Genomic DNA, 15751 nt, shown 5'->3' on the forward strand with positions numbered 1-15751 from the left:
ATATATATATAAAAGCGATAATAAAGAATGCTAATAATAATAGCAATAACACAAAATAGTTATAATAATCCAATTGAGTTTCTATCTCCGTTTTCAGTATTTATTGAGCAATCTTTCGTTCCCTCTCTTGGAGCCATCTTCAGACTAACTGATATGTAATAAGAACAGTTTTAAAGAATCCTGTAGTAAATGCAACAACAACAATACTATATAATGTATTGTACAAAATTATAAAATTAAAAAACATAAAAGTGCTCCAAGAAATATAGAGAAGCCTATTTTGAAGAGTGAACGTGAAGAAAGATCCGATTGGGTTCTTATTATACTTTATCATGAATGTGCCAACGTTATGAGGTATAACAATATTGTGTTAGGGCTCAGGAGTTGACTCAGATGATGCTGCGACTAAACTAAAACAAATTATGTTCAACCCCCAAATGTGCAGCCTCATTGTTTTTTTCTTTTGAGGAGACACGCAAGAGAAATTTCATTTCATATTAATTGTAATTATCACTGGATTTCGATAATTTGAAAATCATCGCTTAAAAATAATTTAATGTTAAATGATTAGGTGAGAGTGGAGTTCCGAAAAATAAGAGAACGGAAATTATTATACGCATGCGATTATGGGAGAAATGTCAGTGGGAAGATGAGAAGAGAGGCACAGAAAAGTCTTGCCCTAGGAATTGAAAGGCCTATCATTATCTCGCTTAATACGCCAATGTGTATTCTATGTTATAAATTAAGACAAATCTTTGTTTGTTTGGACTTAAGCATAAAGCTACACAATGGGCTATGTGTGTTCTGCCCACCACGGGTACCGAAACTCGGGTTCTAGCGTTCTAAGTCGTCAGACATACCGATGTACCACTTGGGGGGGGGGCGAATAAAAATCTGTGTAACTTTGACAATATTTCAAAAACCTAAATTACACATTTGCATACTGGTTATGTAGATCTTTGTAAGAAAACGTAATATTTTTCTGAAACGTATAGACAAGTATTTGAGTTTGAGAGTGTATGTGCACGAGAATATTGGGACCTACAATTCAACGCCACCTAAAGTTTTTAAAATTAAATCTTTCTTCGGAAGTTAGTCGAAACAGCTTTACGACACTCAGTCCTTTATGTTTGAAGCTATTCGTTATTAGTCGACTAGGATTATTTTGATTTAATGTACAAAAATAGTCCAAAACCAGTCATTGCCTCGAAACTTTTACCCAATACTAAGTTATCATTGTTTCAGAACATTTCTGATTTTTAAAGTTCGTTTAATGTATTTATAATACATTTAGTATATTTCTTTCTACCTAATCTCATAAAAGATATATTTAATATAACATAACCTTTTCTTCAGCACTTATTTATACTTAAATAACCTGACGTGGTAATGCGTCCTTAAGTTTCAGTAACATGTAGGACAGTCTAACTAAAAGCAGCTTATGCAAGTGGGTTTCGAAGATCGTTGCATCCGTGCTTCCATACTCTACACTCTAGTTTATGTAGAATTTGTTCAGCTCTTTTCAGGCTGCCACTAACTCTTACAGATTCCGAGTTTCTTCTATGCATGTGTTCAGTGTGATGTCGAATTTTAGATTCAAACAATCACAAAAAATTAACCGTTTTAAAGCAGTGCGGGTAACATATGAAATTTTAAATAATTTTTAAACTGCTCTTCAGAAGAAGAAGACGTCAGACCTAATATAACTTGGCCTTCAGATCTTAAACACAAACCATAAACTCTGAATTATACACTCCTAAGAAGCCTATGTAAGACAACATAGGAAAGGAAGGGAATTAACTATTTAGTCTTCAGGCAGTTTAGTTTATCAAGATCTATTGCACATGTTCTAGACCATTGGAAAATTCATAAATAATATAAACAGGTTGGTTCCCTATACGGTACTCATATTCTTCTAACTAGCCAATGACCAAAATCACTGGACAAGATAGTTTTATAAGACAAATACGTGGGTTTCTTAAGTATACGTTTTAATAAAGAAAGAACAGTAATCTATGTGATCCAGGGACTTTGTATTGAGACAGTGATGTGAATCTCTAGAGTAATTGGATTTCTAATTATATATGTAATTGGAGTCATTAGAATGCATATTTTCTGTTTAATTGGGTTAGAACGTACGTCGTTGGAGTATGTAGTTTTGGTAACGACGTGAACGTAAAGAGTTATAGAGTAATGATCTTTTTTAATGAGCAAGGAACATCAATATGATCTTTTTGCTAGAGTAAGGACTTGAGTAACTGAAGCTGATGGTCTCTGTGACTGAATAGAAACACGAGTACACGAGTCACTAAAGTGAATGATCTTTGTAATGAGGTAAAGAAGCGAGTTACTAGTTTACCTAATATCTATACTGAGGGAAAATATGAGTCGTTAAAGAAGTTTCATATTGTTAAGAGGCCAAGAAATAGTCACTGAAGTTGATGGTCTGTTTTAATGAGAGAAAGTTTTGAGTCAATGTAGTACATGGTATTGGTAATAAGGCATGGACGAATACCATAGAATAAATCGTCATGGAAATGAAGCAAGGACATGAATCGTTGGAATATATGGATTTTGTAATGATGTGATGATTTGTTTTGTTGGAATATATAATTTTTGTAATGAGACAACGACGTGAGTCTATGGGGTAAATGTTCAATGCATTAAAACTCAATCCGCTGAAGCATATGATATTTGTAATAAAATAAAAACACGATTTCCTGGACTATATCATCATTGTAATGATTGAAGGAATTGATTGGCTGAAGCACATTCTCTTTTAATGAGGTAAGAACTTAATTGGCTGGAGCAGTTGGTCTTGTAATGAGATAAGGATTTCATTGGCTGGAGCAGTTGGTCTTGTAATTAGGTAAGGACTTGAATGGCTGGATCAGATGATCCTGTAATGAGGAAAGGACGTGTTTCCCTATAGCAGACCTTTGTGATAAGGTAAAAATGTGGATTGCTGAATTGTCATTGTTCTAATGTAAATATTTTGCAGGAATATTTTTCTCCTATTTATCGAATAACGAAATCTTAGAATTTAGGAAACCAAGGAACTTAATTCTGGTTTCATATATCTACGTATATCGAATGCATTTCAAAAACTAACTTACTTTCAAACACCACAGATTTGTTATAGTACATTCTTCTACCTATTCCTTACCTATGTGTGTCTCAGTGGCTCAACGGTATGCTTCGGGGCTTTGAGCAATAAAACTCAATGTTCTATCCCCTCAACGGACTTAGTGCAGATATCCCATTGTATACTTTTGCGCTAAAACAAACAAGAAACAAACTTACGTATTATTCTCAGCACCATTCATTAAATTTCTAAATTGACCACCGTATGGGTTTTATTAACAAAGTTGGGCATATAGGTTTTATTACCAAAGTTGGGCAAGAGCATATGCTTTATTATATTTTTTTTTCAGTTCGTGAAACAAAATGAAGGAAAAATGTGCTCTGACCATAATATTTATGGAACCATTTATACCTGTTTTGTTTTTACAACTTTTAATAGTAAGCAAAGACATAGTCTTAGCCACAAAGCGAATAATCTTTATACATTTGCAGATGAGAAAACAATGGTATCGTATCAGTTGTAATTAACAAAAATATCTTGTTACTATGAATTTATAATGGTGATTATTTTCCAATGGGCATCCCAGTGATTAGCTTGTTAGACTGTGGATCCGAGGCTCTGTGGTGTGCTCTGTTACCGCCAAAACAAAATCGCGTTCCACACTTTGCGGTCTTGGGAACGTTATAAGAGAGACAGTCCAATCCCACTATTCCATTAGAGTAGCCCACCATTTGGCAATTGGTGGTGTTGAATAGCTGCCTTCCCTCTAATTTATCACTTCAAAATTAGGAGTGGCTGGTGCGGATAGCCCTGGAATACTTTTGCAAGAAATATTAATAAACTAGTGTGTATATGACCTTATTTGAGAGGATTTATATATATATATATGCTTAGAATACAACAAATTGAATGCAAAGCTCTAACACCAAATGTTACACTAGATTAACGTTAGCTGGATTCTGACTACCAACAGACGAAGAAATACATGATTTAAAGGCGAGTAACTTCCTACTTTCGAAAATTTGTATTTGTAATGTATGTTCCTTTCATGAATAAATATCGATTTGATTAATTAAATTCCGTTCCACAAACTTTAATGTCACGATCGAAGGCATCCGATTTGATTCATTACGAGAAAATGCGATTAGGATTGGTTGAATATAAAGTATTCCCTTGAGAAATTTTTAAATAAAATAAATTAGTTGATTCCATGAACAGAAACTCTACGTGAAGTGGTTGAATATAAAGTATTCCCTTGAGAAGTTTTTAAATAAAATAAATTAGTTGATTCCATGAACAGAAACTCTACGTAAAGTCGTTGAATATAAAGTATTCCCTTGAGAAATTTTTAAATAAAATAAATTAGTTGATTCCATGAACAGAAACTCTACGTAAAGTGGTTGAATATAAAGTATTCCCTTGAGAAGTTTTTAAATAAATAAATTAGTTAATTCCATGAACAGAAACTCTACGTAAAGTGGTTGATACGCGTTGTCTTTTTATGAGGCAAACACTGGCCTTCAATGAGTTTCTTAAAGTATTAACCCAACTATGAACTTTATTCAAACCTTAAGTTTTGCGATTTTTGACTTTTTATTTTAGCATTTCAGTTATCTCAAATGTAAATGACTGGTCATACAGCCTACACTACACACACAAACACACATACATATATTACTTTCACCTCTTGGAATCTAATTCAGCATTTTGGAATGGATCACAGAATTCAAAGTACTCCAAGTAGTTTAGACCTGGAAAAGACAGGACATCACTATCATGTATGACACAACAGACTACCGCTCTCTATTGATAATAGCTAGTTATAGTCATAAGGTAAGGATCCGAAACTGTGTCAGATGTTTGGTAATCAGAACTGGATGTTGTGTTAGTGTACAGACTATTATACCAAACGCCCTGTGAGATGCTCTACCCTAATAGCAGGGCACCAAATACCTCATCTGCAATGGTGCCAAAAACACACCCAGCGGACAAAAATAAACATGTAGAGAAAGAATGTTTTCATATGAGTTGAACTTTATCCAAAAGTACAAAAACCTTATATACATTTAGAGAGAACCTGGAATCTGATCAAACTCACATTCTTATAGGAACATGATGTATATGGTGGGGGTGAAAGTATTTTATGAACAGGAATAAACATTGATGGACACACAATCTGCTGTAGAACAGTTTAATTAGTTGCAAAGTTTATATGCACTGCATCTTATGACTTTTGTGCCATTACATAATGATGATGCAAATGATCCTTACTTTAGCCTAATGAATATGAAAATGCCTAAGTAGAGTAGCTTCAACATTTACCAGACATCAGTTCCATCAAGCATGTGTAGAACGTCTTTGGAGACTTTTCACCTTCGTTCAAGTGACTTAAGTTATCACATGGCTGGATAAGGATAACTTTGGACCTTATCTACACTGATTCTAAGCATGTAATATTCGTATCATGCTTCTCTTGTAGTTCTTGTTGATCGTATTCCATATTGAAGTGAAATGTTATGAATTGCAACGATGTAAAACTGCATCTACCAAACGTTTACTTGCATTTTGAATCATAAGATTGGTCATTAGATATTGCATTTGCATAAAAAATTAGCAGAGGGAGATTTTCAGAATTTATAATTATAATTCTTTTTTCAGTTGTCAAAATAAAAGGCTTTCACTTATATTTCTTACTAGTATAAATATATATTGTGTTGTTGTTGGTCTTAGGATTCTTCTACAGTATCTGTCTGTTACTTGTTGGCGATAAATTCAACGATAACTGAACAGTACGCACTTCACTTGTTTTCAAAATAATATATATATTCGGAACAAGTTAAACGTATTTACAATAAATTCTTCACACTATACAGATTATAGGCATATCATAAACACTATATATAGTTCTCTTCTTCTTGTCAAAAGTCTACATAGGCCTATTCAATTACTTTAGAATTTCAGTTGACAAGCCAAACTATCTTCTCCATTACTATCGCACTAGTATTCTGTGTGTGATTCATTTACAATTGTGGCGCAAGTTACAGATAATCGTTTGGTCTTTTTTCTTCTAAATATCCTCTGTTCCTTTTGTCAAAGTACACTCAGGCTGATTCGGTTACTTTAGAACCACGCTTTGACGGAATAAATTATTTTTATTTTCTCCTTTTCTAATGTTAGTCTTACTGTAACATATTAAACGCTAGGCCTATGTCAGTCGTTAGGCCTATCACTTCTACGATAGTTAACTTCACGCCGAACTTTTCCTTGCCCATAACTTTACTTTCTTGTCTATCTGCTGTTTTCGCTCGTCTGACACTATTTATATTTTTAGCACTTAATCGTCTGGTCTTCTAGAAATCTCTATATTCTCGAAGTCAATGTAGTGCACGCGACGTTCGATAGTTTCAACATGACTTATAAACAAAACTTCCTACAATCGTCTGCTTTTAACTCTTATTATAACAAAAACTAAACAATAATAGAATATTCACTCACACATAATAAACTAATCAATAATATCTAAACTAAACCTTCTTTTATATCATGACAGTAATGGATGATATTATTTTATGGCATTGGTTTTGCCTCTCCATAGCTATAATGTTGCAATTTCGGAACATTCTCTAATTGTTTCAAGCACTGTATATAAATTATGACACTAACCTCGACGTCTTTGATATACAGAGGTTGAGTACATTGTACTAAAATGAATTTATCAATACAGTCAATGACGACACATCCGGTCATGCTCTATCAGAATGCAAAAGACTGTCATGTCTAAAGCAAACCATTCCTCAATGCATGCTTTCCATTAATCATCTAATGTTGAGAACGATGGTCTCCCAGTCCAATAACACAGATATCCATAGGTGACTTGACCACTTTGTCTTTGCATGGAAGAGCATGAATGTCCTTTTCATTCTCCAGCTAACTGAGTATGCAACTTTTGAAAAAGTATGTCGTGGAAGCCACTTCTGTACACGTTATTTGTGTCGTTTTTGTAGACGACAAGTCTTTTTGATTATGTTATTTCCTGTTGCCTGTGACACATGGACGAATTCTGTCACTGACCTTTCTGTTCGTGGCTTCTCACCTGTTACAAGATGCCGCCCTTTGCAAACCACGACTAAAGAAGGACTTGTATAAAATATTTTTGAATGGTCCTGATTCTCCAAAGTGATCCATATTTCCTTTCTTTCTAATGCCATTAAGCATAGGAATACTCTCGTCTTGGAAACTGTGTGTCTATGATCTGAACACATTTTTACGATCTGAGTGCATGAGTATTTTGCGTCGGAAAGAGCTGTTGCATATATAACCTAAAATTGATAAATTTCCCGTTGCATCACATTACCTATAAAATTCCAAACAATAGTAAACGGTTTTGATACAAGCCGTTCCTCCATAACTTTATATTGGCTGTTGTTTTCATGTGTCTAACCGAATTTGCGTATTTAAAGTCGTTTTAATATAACGTACTCGACCTCTGCATAAGGTACCAAACAGTACTACTAACCTATTAACATAAAGTGAAAGTTGTAAACAACATCGTTAACAAACAACAAAAAGTAGTAAATAGCATCCTTATCACACAACAGAAGGTAGTAAATAATGTGATAAGCACAAACAGAAAGTAATAAATAACATCATTAGTATACAATGTAAATTAGTAAATAACATCATTAATTTACAACAGAAGAAAATAAAAAATAATCTATAAACAACACACATTTTTTCTTTCTGTTGCTCGGTATCAGTTCACATTAATTCTTGGTCTTCAAGCTCAATTAAAAGTTAAAACAATTCATTATATTCGCAGATTTCAGTGTACCCGGTATTATGGATTTATGTAAGTTATTAATACAAATATTTAAGATTCGAAACTCCTGTGTTTCGTTACTTTAGCATTTCAGTTATAATTATGATTTTTGAAGGTCGAGACATACAGTAAAAAAAAAAGACTCTAAAGGTGGTTTTATCAAAAATATCAGGCCTATTGAGTTTCAGCCACCAAGTTAGTTTTACAAAAAAATGTAAGTCCCTTGGGCTTTAATTATCATTACAGTTTTAAAGTATACTGGAAACTACAATATAAACTGACTTTCATCACCAATATTAGGCCTAGTGACTTTCAATTATCTTTACAGTTTGATGAACGTTGCAATCTAAAGAGAGTTTTACCACCTATATTAGACCAATTTGGTTTAAATTATCGTTATAGTTTTGAATGCCGAAAACTTCAGTCTAAAATTAGTTTATACACTAATATTAGACTTAGATGTTTCTGTTATCATGAACTTGCAAAGATTCAAATAATGTGGCATGAAGAAAAAAGTTGCATTCAATCAGCATAGCAAAATTATGTAATGATGAGCAGAACGTTTCACCATGTGTAAATCCACGTCTTGAATGACGAAATAATACCAGTATTTCAAAGTTAATAATAAATTAAATTTACTATCGAATATTACTAAATGGGTTTGGTCAACTTCAAAGCAATCTTTATATATTATTTAGCAATAATATTCGTCACTGATAATTGTTACTGTTTCGTTAGAAGAATAATTTAGTGATTTATTTTTTTTATACAGGCATCTGTCTATTCTACCGCTGTCAAGACTTTAATAACAGTCTCAACTTTGATGTTAATGTGGCTTGTTGTTGCCTACCACGCTCTTGAAGTTCAGGTATCGTCAAGTTTATTTTGTTATTGTTTTTTTTTTCATTTCCTTTCTGAATTGTCTTCATCTTGCTCTTAGCGTTATTGGTCTATTCTTCCTTACTAATAGTTAAGACATTTCAAAAATGTTTGATCTATTAAATATTTTACTTTATACTCAATAGCTAGTTCTAAATTTGCTCAATAAAATGTTTAAAACAGGAAATATGTTGAACCTCTCCTTGGGCATCGTGGGGGAGAATACATGAGTATTTTGTTGTTATTGTTTTGTATGTGTATGTGGGAAGGGGTTGTTTTGGATATTTGCACAAAGCTATAGAACAGCTACCTGAGCTAACCGGTCTTGAGTTTTTAACTGACAGACTAGAGGAAATGCAGTTCCATTAGTTAATAACATCAACCACCGACTTTGAGTTACTCTTATCGAGATCGTCCATGGTTCCAAGGTGCGAAGCTCGTATTTGAGAGAACGGGATGCGAAACATAGACCTTAGGATCTACAGTCTTTCATGCAAACCACTCGGGCACACCCGGTCCTGGGCAAAAGTTGAGAAAATTGTTAGGTTATTGGTAAATACACTAAGAGCTGAGCCTAATTGGAGGAACTACTGCGTAAATCGTAGTTAATTATTTTACTAATATAGACGTATGTCCGGAGACAAGACGTACTTGGGTTTTACTAGATGAATATGCCTTAATTGATTACAAACCCAAAAATTTTACCACAGACACATCTTCCATGAAAATATATTTTACTTTCGGTTTCATTCCACAGTCGTTCTATTTCTACTTATTGTGTGTTCCATATGCGTTCAGTGCAGCCTAGTCTACTCATGCCCCCCAGTGGGCAGATCACAGATAGCCCATTGTGTAGCTTTGTGCTTAACTTCAAACAAACAAACAGTCTACTCATAGATACCGTTGCGTAGGGTAATTTATTGATATGTATCCCACAGTACCCAGTTAGCCATTATTTACCCTATTGTATAATAAAATTTAGCACAACGTTGCTCAATAGAAAGTACGAAACAATCCCAAGATAAAAACGTTTATTCATCCTATTATTCTGAAATAAAGACTTAAATTAATCCAACGCAAGTATTGTAGTTAGCGTAGTATACGCTTACACAACACACTTAAATATGCTGAATATATTTAAATTTGTAAGATAACCATAAGATGTTTATTTTCCGATTTCTTCAACAAAAAATAATAAAGCTGATTTATTATTATCATTTTACGTTTCTGGTGAGTTTTGTTTTCCTTTCTGTTTAAGCTTTCGGGCGACTGATAATGAATTAGATAATGAATCACAGTGGATCATACATTATCATTATGTCATATATATATTGATTTTTCACATTTTATTACCATAAAAAAGCTATAAATTTTACGTCCCTCAAACCCACAAAATTCACGATGTTTTATCATTTGAGCACCCCTTTAACAGCTACTAACCTGTCTGGTGCCTGTGTACTTATACTTCCAGTTTTCTTACAAAGCATGCTGGGTTTAGCAAATCTCATATTCAAGCGTTGTCACATACGTTTGTATGAATAATATGTGTGTGTGTGTTTGTGTGAATACAAGCTTATAACAGGAAAAAAAGAGAATAATAATTTAGAACTCTGTTAATAGTATCAATGAAAATAGACGTTTAACAGTTTTACTGAGCAAACTTGGAACTTTTTTTTACTTGTATACGCTTTCCATGGCTGAAATAGAATAAATTAGAAAATTACTTATTTGTGTTAATCATTTTATTAACACTATGAAATGTGTTTTCTCAAGCCCAAAAATACAGAAAATGTCGAATTTCTTGAAGTACAGAAAAAGATAGATGGGTGGATAGGGGGAAGGAAGTTTTACTTACGCAGATATTTTTAAACATATTATTACATACACACACATATATAAACAAGTGGTGAGCCTTGCCCTGACAGTGAACAGGGCCCGGCTAGGCCAGGTGGTTGGGGCACTCGACTCGCAACCTGTGAGTCACGGGTTCGAATCCCCGTCCCACCAAACATGCTCGCCCTTTCAGCCGTGGGGGCTATATAATGTGACGGTCAATCCCACTATTCGTTGGTAAAAGAGTAGCCCAAAAGTTGGCGGTGGGTGGTGATGACTAGTTGCCTTCCAGCTAGTCTTACACTGCTAAATTAGGAACGACTAGCACAGATAGCCCTCGTGTAGCTTTGCGCGAAATTCATAACAAACAGACAGACAGACAATGAACAGTAAGGAATGATATCACCTTTGGAAAGCACAACATAATCTGTGTTACACGTGTGTGAATAAAAAGCCCAGGCATTTTTAAGCTAACACTATTATATTTACCATTCTCTTCTAAATTCAATAAAATTTAATACGTCCTTTTGTATTTCACAAAATCTTTATTCGTATTTATCGCAAAGCTACTTGGGCTATCTGCCGCCATCTCTAATTTTGAACTAATGGACAGAGGAAAGGCAGCCCCCCCCCTACCACCCTTCCTCCACGTGAAAGGATTGAGTGTTATTTTCATAACGCACACACAGCTTAAAGTTTCAGGAATTGTTTGTGGTATCGCACGGATTCGAACCTAACTCACTATCTCCGAAATCTAGAGCTCTGCTGCAGGGCCAGTCCCCCCGTGTGTCAGCGGTAAATGACAGGGCTCGATTCCACGTGGTGGACAAAGCGCATATAGCCTACTGTGTAGCTTTGTGCTAAAAACAACAAACTAACTAACAAACCAAAAATCCAACTCGTTCCCCTTCACAAAAATCATCATTCGAATACCTGTTTGATGACAATTTGCAGTCTTGTGAAGATAACCCTATGTGCACAGGTGGAAGTCAAAGTATGCATACCATGACCTTTAAAAGATTGCCATTTAACATAGTATTATGTATTCGATATCAGAGTTATCAAGTATTCATTTTACCCTACATCGCTGATTTAACGACAATACATGATAAAGGAGAATAAATGCCAGGGACTATACATGTGGTTACTGAAAAGAAACTGTAGATGCATTTTGGATGTTCTAGAAGTTATGCAAATATAATATGCAAACTGTATGATGGACAAAAGTAGTTTTATTCATCACAAGAACTTGGCTGATTCAGATTGTTTGTAGTTAAGCACAAAGCTACACAAAGGGCTAATTGTGCTTTGCACACCACTGGTATCGAAACCGGGTTTCTAGCGTTGTAACTCCGCAGACATGCCGCTGTGCCACTAGTGGGCGTCTGATTCATTCAGACTGATGTCGACAATACACAGACATGTCTTAAGTACAAATACTTTGTAACACACGTGATTTTTTATTTTTTGTGTATAACATAATTGTATATTTGATTAAGAGGTTTGCCACATTTTCTGTAAATACACACATAGTAAATTCGGAATTATTTTGAACATTCCTTCTCCAATGCGGAGTCGGTCCATTCGAATAACTATTTATTTCTGTTGTTTATCTTAAGAATGGTATTTCCATTGTCGTGATCTCGTCAAATATAACTGCAGTTACAAGTTTATTGTTGTTTTGTTCTGAAATACACTAGTCAAAATTACGTCATTACCACATTTAAGTAGAATGTTTATTAACTGCCTTTAGAAGACTTATATAGTTTTTTAAGTTTCGCCTTGACCTAATGATAAAGGTTTATCATAAAGCAACCATTTACCTAAGAGACGAAGATATGAAACAATGGTGTATTTACAGACGAACACAATATGGGTTACGAACCTACAATACGTGAAGTGACAAAAGGGGTAGCATTCAAAATGTGGGCTTTTAAACATGCCTTGCTCGATGCTTCTTTTTATTCAAACGTAGATAATGAAAATTTAACGTTGTTACAGAAATTAATAATCACTGTACAGTATGAAATAGGTAAATATTTACAATACATTTTATAAAACTAAGAACTGAAATTTTTAGATTAAAAAAAAAAAAATAATCATTTCTAAACAATGCAAGAAAGTTCTTGAATAACTAAGCACATAATAACAAGTAGTCAAACAACGATTTATAAACATAATGAAGTTATTTATTTATTATGGAACATGTTACATGTTTCAACATAACATTGATCTTGTGTAGAAACATATAGTATTTTCCACTATAAATAAATCACTTCATTATGCTTATAAATCGTTGACTATTTATTATTAAGTCAAATAAGTATTTTGTACAATTCAGATTTCCCTTTGTCACTGGGTGTTATATTATAATAAATTGGTAATATTGAGATACTTTTTTGAACCATCATCGAATAGAAACGTTAACTGTTAGTGCAATGTAACTGATAATGTTTATTGTCAAGTTTACATATTTAACTCTCACCTATCTTTGTAATTTTTTTTTTCATATCCCTTAATACAGTTCCAGTACCTTCTGGTAACTCTTTTCTTGCGCTTTGGATTCCCAAGTTCTGCATGTTTAAAAACAAATTAGCTTCTCGAGGTAAAAAAGATGATGAAGAAAAACGAGTCTCTACTTGAATCCAAAAGAGTACTTGGCATATAACATGGTAACATTCCTCTTTAGAAAGTCAATATTTACTCACCCAGCTCCTGCGGGGTTAGGAAGTATCCGGAACTGAGATAATGGAAAGTATTTACACAGTGAACAAAACCTCCCGATGAGTTACATCATAACCAAAGTTCAAGCATTTACCACGATCACGTGTCCGGGTTCATAAGAAACAACTGTGGAATTAACAGCCTTTTAACACGAGATGTCGCTAAGATCGCATGCATAACTATACCTCCTCTGAGAAGAGCTAGAAATAGAATTTCATAATAATACTTGTGGTGTTATCTTTTGAAAGGTCAGAGGAACTAATATCGTCAAGATCCTATAATCTGTTTAAACATACTCTTCATTAAGCTTGGCTGACTTTATTGTCGATAAAGTAAAGTTTAAACAGTGTGTTGTTTAATCATTTACTTATCTGTTTCAGTCAGCTCTTTGAAAGCTGGAATAAAGTAAGGTTATTATAGATAACATACTTATTAAATATATACCTCTAATAACGGGTTATTATGTTGCCTTGCTCTCTCTGAAAACATCATAATTTTATTTTAGATTAGATTACAAACTGATCAAGGCTTATTCCCTAGTGTTTCAAAAGCGTTAACGTACAGAGAAGAATAACAAAGAAAATGAAATTCTCAATTATTTGTGTCTTCTATTTATGAAAAAGGTACGTAAACTATCTGCTGCCATCCCTAATTATGAGCTACTGACCAGAGGGAAGTTCAGCAAGTCAACAGCAATCTAACACCTGTCACTCTTATAACGCAACAGTAGCTTAAAGTAAGATGATTATTTGGTATTGCGCGTATTCGAATACATATCCAGATCTCTAACATAAGCCATGGTATTGCGCGGATTCGAACACATCTCCAGATCTCTACCATAAGCCAACCTGCGCCCATTAAAAAATAAAATACAGCATAAAAATGTGACCAATCGCTATGCTGATGAGGGGGATATTGTAAAGATAAAGTATGTCATTTGGCTTGAAACAAAAATGTCAATTTATGTAAAAATATAGACAAAACAGCGTTTACTTTACACAATATAATTTAAAAAAATTAAAAATAATGGGAGCGGAATCTACCGAAACATGTAGTCATTTTAAATTTTTTAAACTTTTATTGTGTAAAGTAAACGTTGTTTCGTCTATATTTTTAAATAAAATTTTATTGCACAATGTTGCCTTATTTATATTTTATATTCGCTGTCAATTTATGTACGCTTTGAAAAATTGAATGAGTTATATTTTCCTTATTTGTTAAACTTGGCCCGGCATGGCCAGGTGGTTAGGGCGCTTGACTCGCAATCTGCGGGTCGCGGGTTCGAATCCCTGTCCCCCCCAAACATGCTCGCCCTTTCAGCGGGGGGTGTTATAATGTGACGGTCAATCCCACTATTCTTTGGTAGCCTAAGAGTTGGCGGTGGGTGGTGATCAATAACTACCTTCCCTCTAGTCTTACACTGCTAAATTAAGAACGGTTAGCGCAGATAGTCCTCGTGTAGCTTTGAGCGATATTCAAACAAACTTAAAATTTTAAGTTCTTAACTTTTACTTGTAACATTTTTTTCATTTGAGAATACGAAGTGATTATGATTTTTTTAAAACGTTAAATTTTCGTTACCATGTTTAGAAATACAAAATGAGGATCAAATATTATTAAAAATTTAAAAGTCTATCTTTTTTTAGTGGAAAAATTGAGTTGTTCAAAGTAAATTATTCTCAAATTATATTTTATATGTGTTGAATTACGTTGTAGGCAAATATTCCGTTTCACTTTGTTCTTCTTACACCCATATGTATTAAAGAGGTCGAGAAAGACTCAGGGCAAGTTGAAAGTAAAAACATACAGTAGAAAGCAGGTTCTAACAATCCAGTTGGGTTTGACTTCCAAACTAGGTGACTTTTCAGTTCAAGGTTTGTGTATGCTTAGCTCATTATTAAGATTTCAGCAAAAGCAGTGAATAAATAAATATTGTATTACAGTTAAAATCCATGCCACCGAATAATAAATAAACTATAGTGATTTTGATAGGTGTTATCAGGCTGAGACAGTATTACATTTATAATTGTGTTTAGGTTTAATGACATCCCATCCAAGCAATGAAAACAGTATTCTTCAGATAAATAGTAGAAGTTAGTGAAATGATCATCAAACACATATTTAAATGGTAGTTTTGATGTTGGGAAATATGTGGTAAAATGGATATAAACGATGTAGTCAGCTTTAGAAATGCATGTTCCCTTTATTATTCATGCACACGTTCAACTGACGATATGATTCATTACGACACTTGGATACAATGTCAGTGTGAATCTCAACAGACGTATTCGTCATGCGTGCATGATGATATATATCATAAATTATATATATATATATATAATGTGTGTGTGTGTGTGTGTGTGTGTGTATATATATATATAGGCAGGATTACGGGGGGGGGGGGGGGGGGG

General features: G+C 33.9%; 1 protein-coding gene across 2 annotated transcripts in view; it reads left to right on the plus strand.

Moving 5' to 3' along the window:
* The window catches only part of LOC106458375 (small conductance calcium-activated potassium channel protein-like), a 79446-nt gene that overhangs the window by 16833 nt on the left and 46862 nt on the right, over positions 1 to 15751 (plus strand). Inside the window, exon 2 of one of the 2 annotated variants that reach the window (XM_022384564.1) lies at positions 8677 to 8772. The exons of the other annotated variant lie outside the window; for it this stretch is intronic. Coding sequence (XP_022240272.1) covers positions 8677 to 8772 — 96 coding nt within the window. The remainder of the gene's footprint in view (positions 1 to 8676; positions 8773 to 15751) is intronic. 2 annotated transcript variants of the gene reach the window in all.

The sequence above is a fragment of the Limulus polyphemus genome, unplaced genomic scaffold (assembly GCF_000517525.1).
Source record: "Limulus polyphemus unplaced genomic scaffold, Limulus_polyphemus-2.1.2 Scaffold453, whole genome shotgun sequence".
Classification (NCBI taxonomy): domain Eukaryota; kingdom Metazoa; phylum Arthropoda; class Merostomata; order Xiphosura; family Limulidae; genus Limulus; species Limulus polyphemus.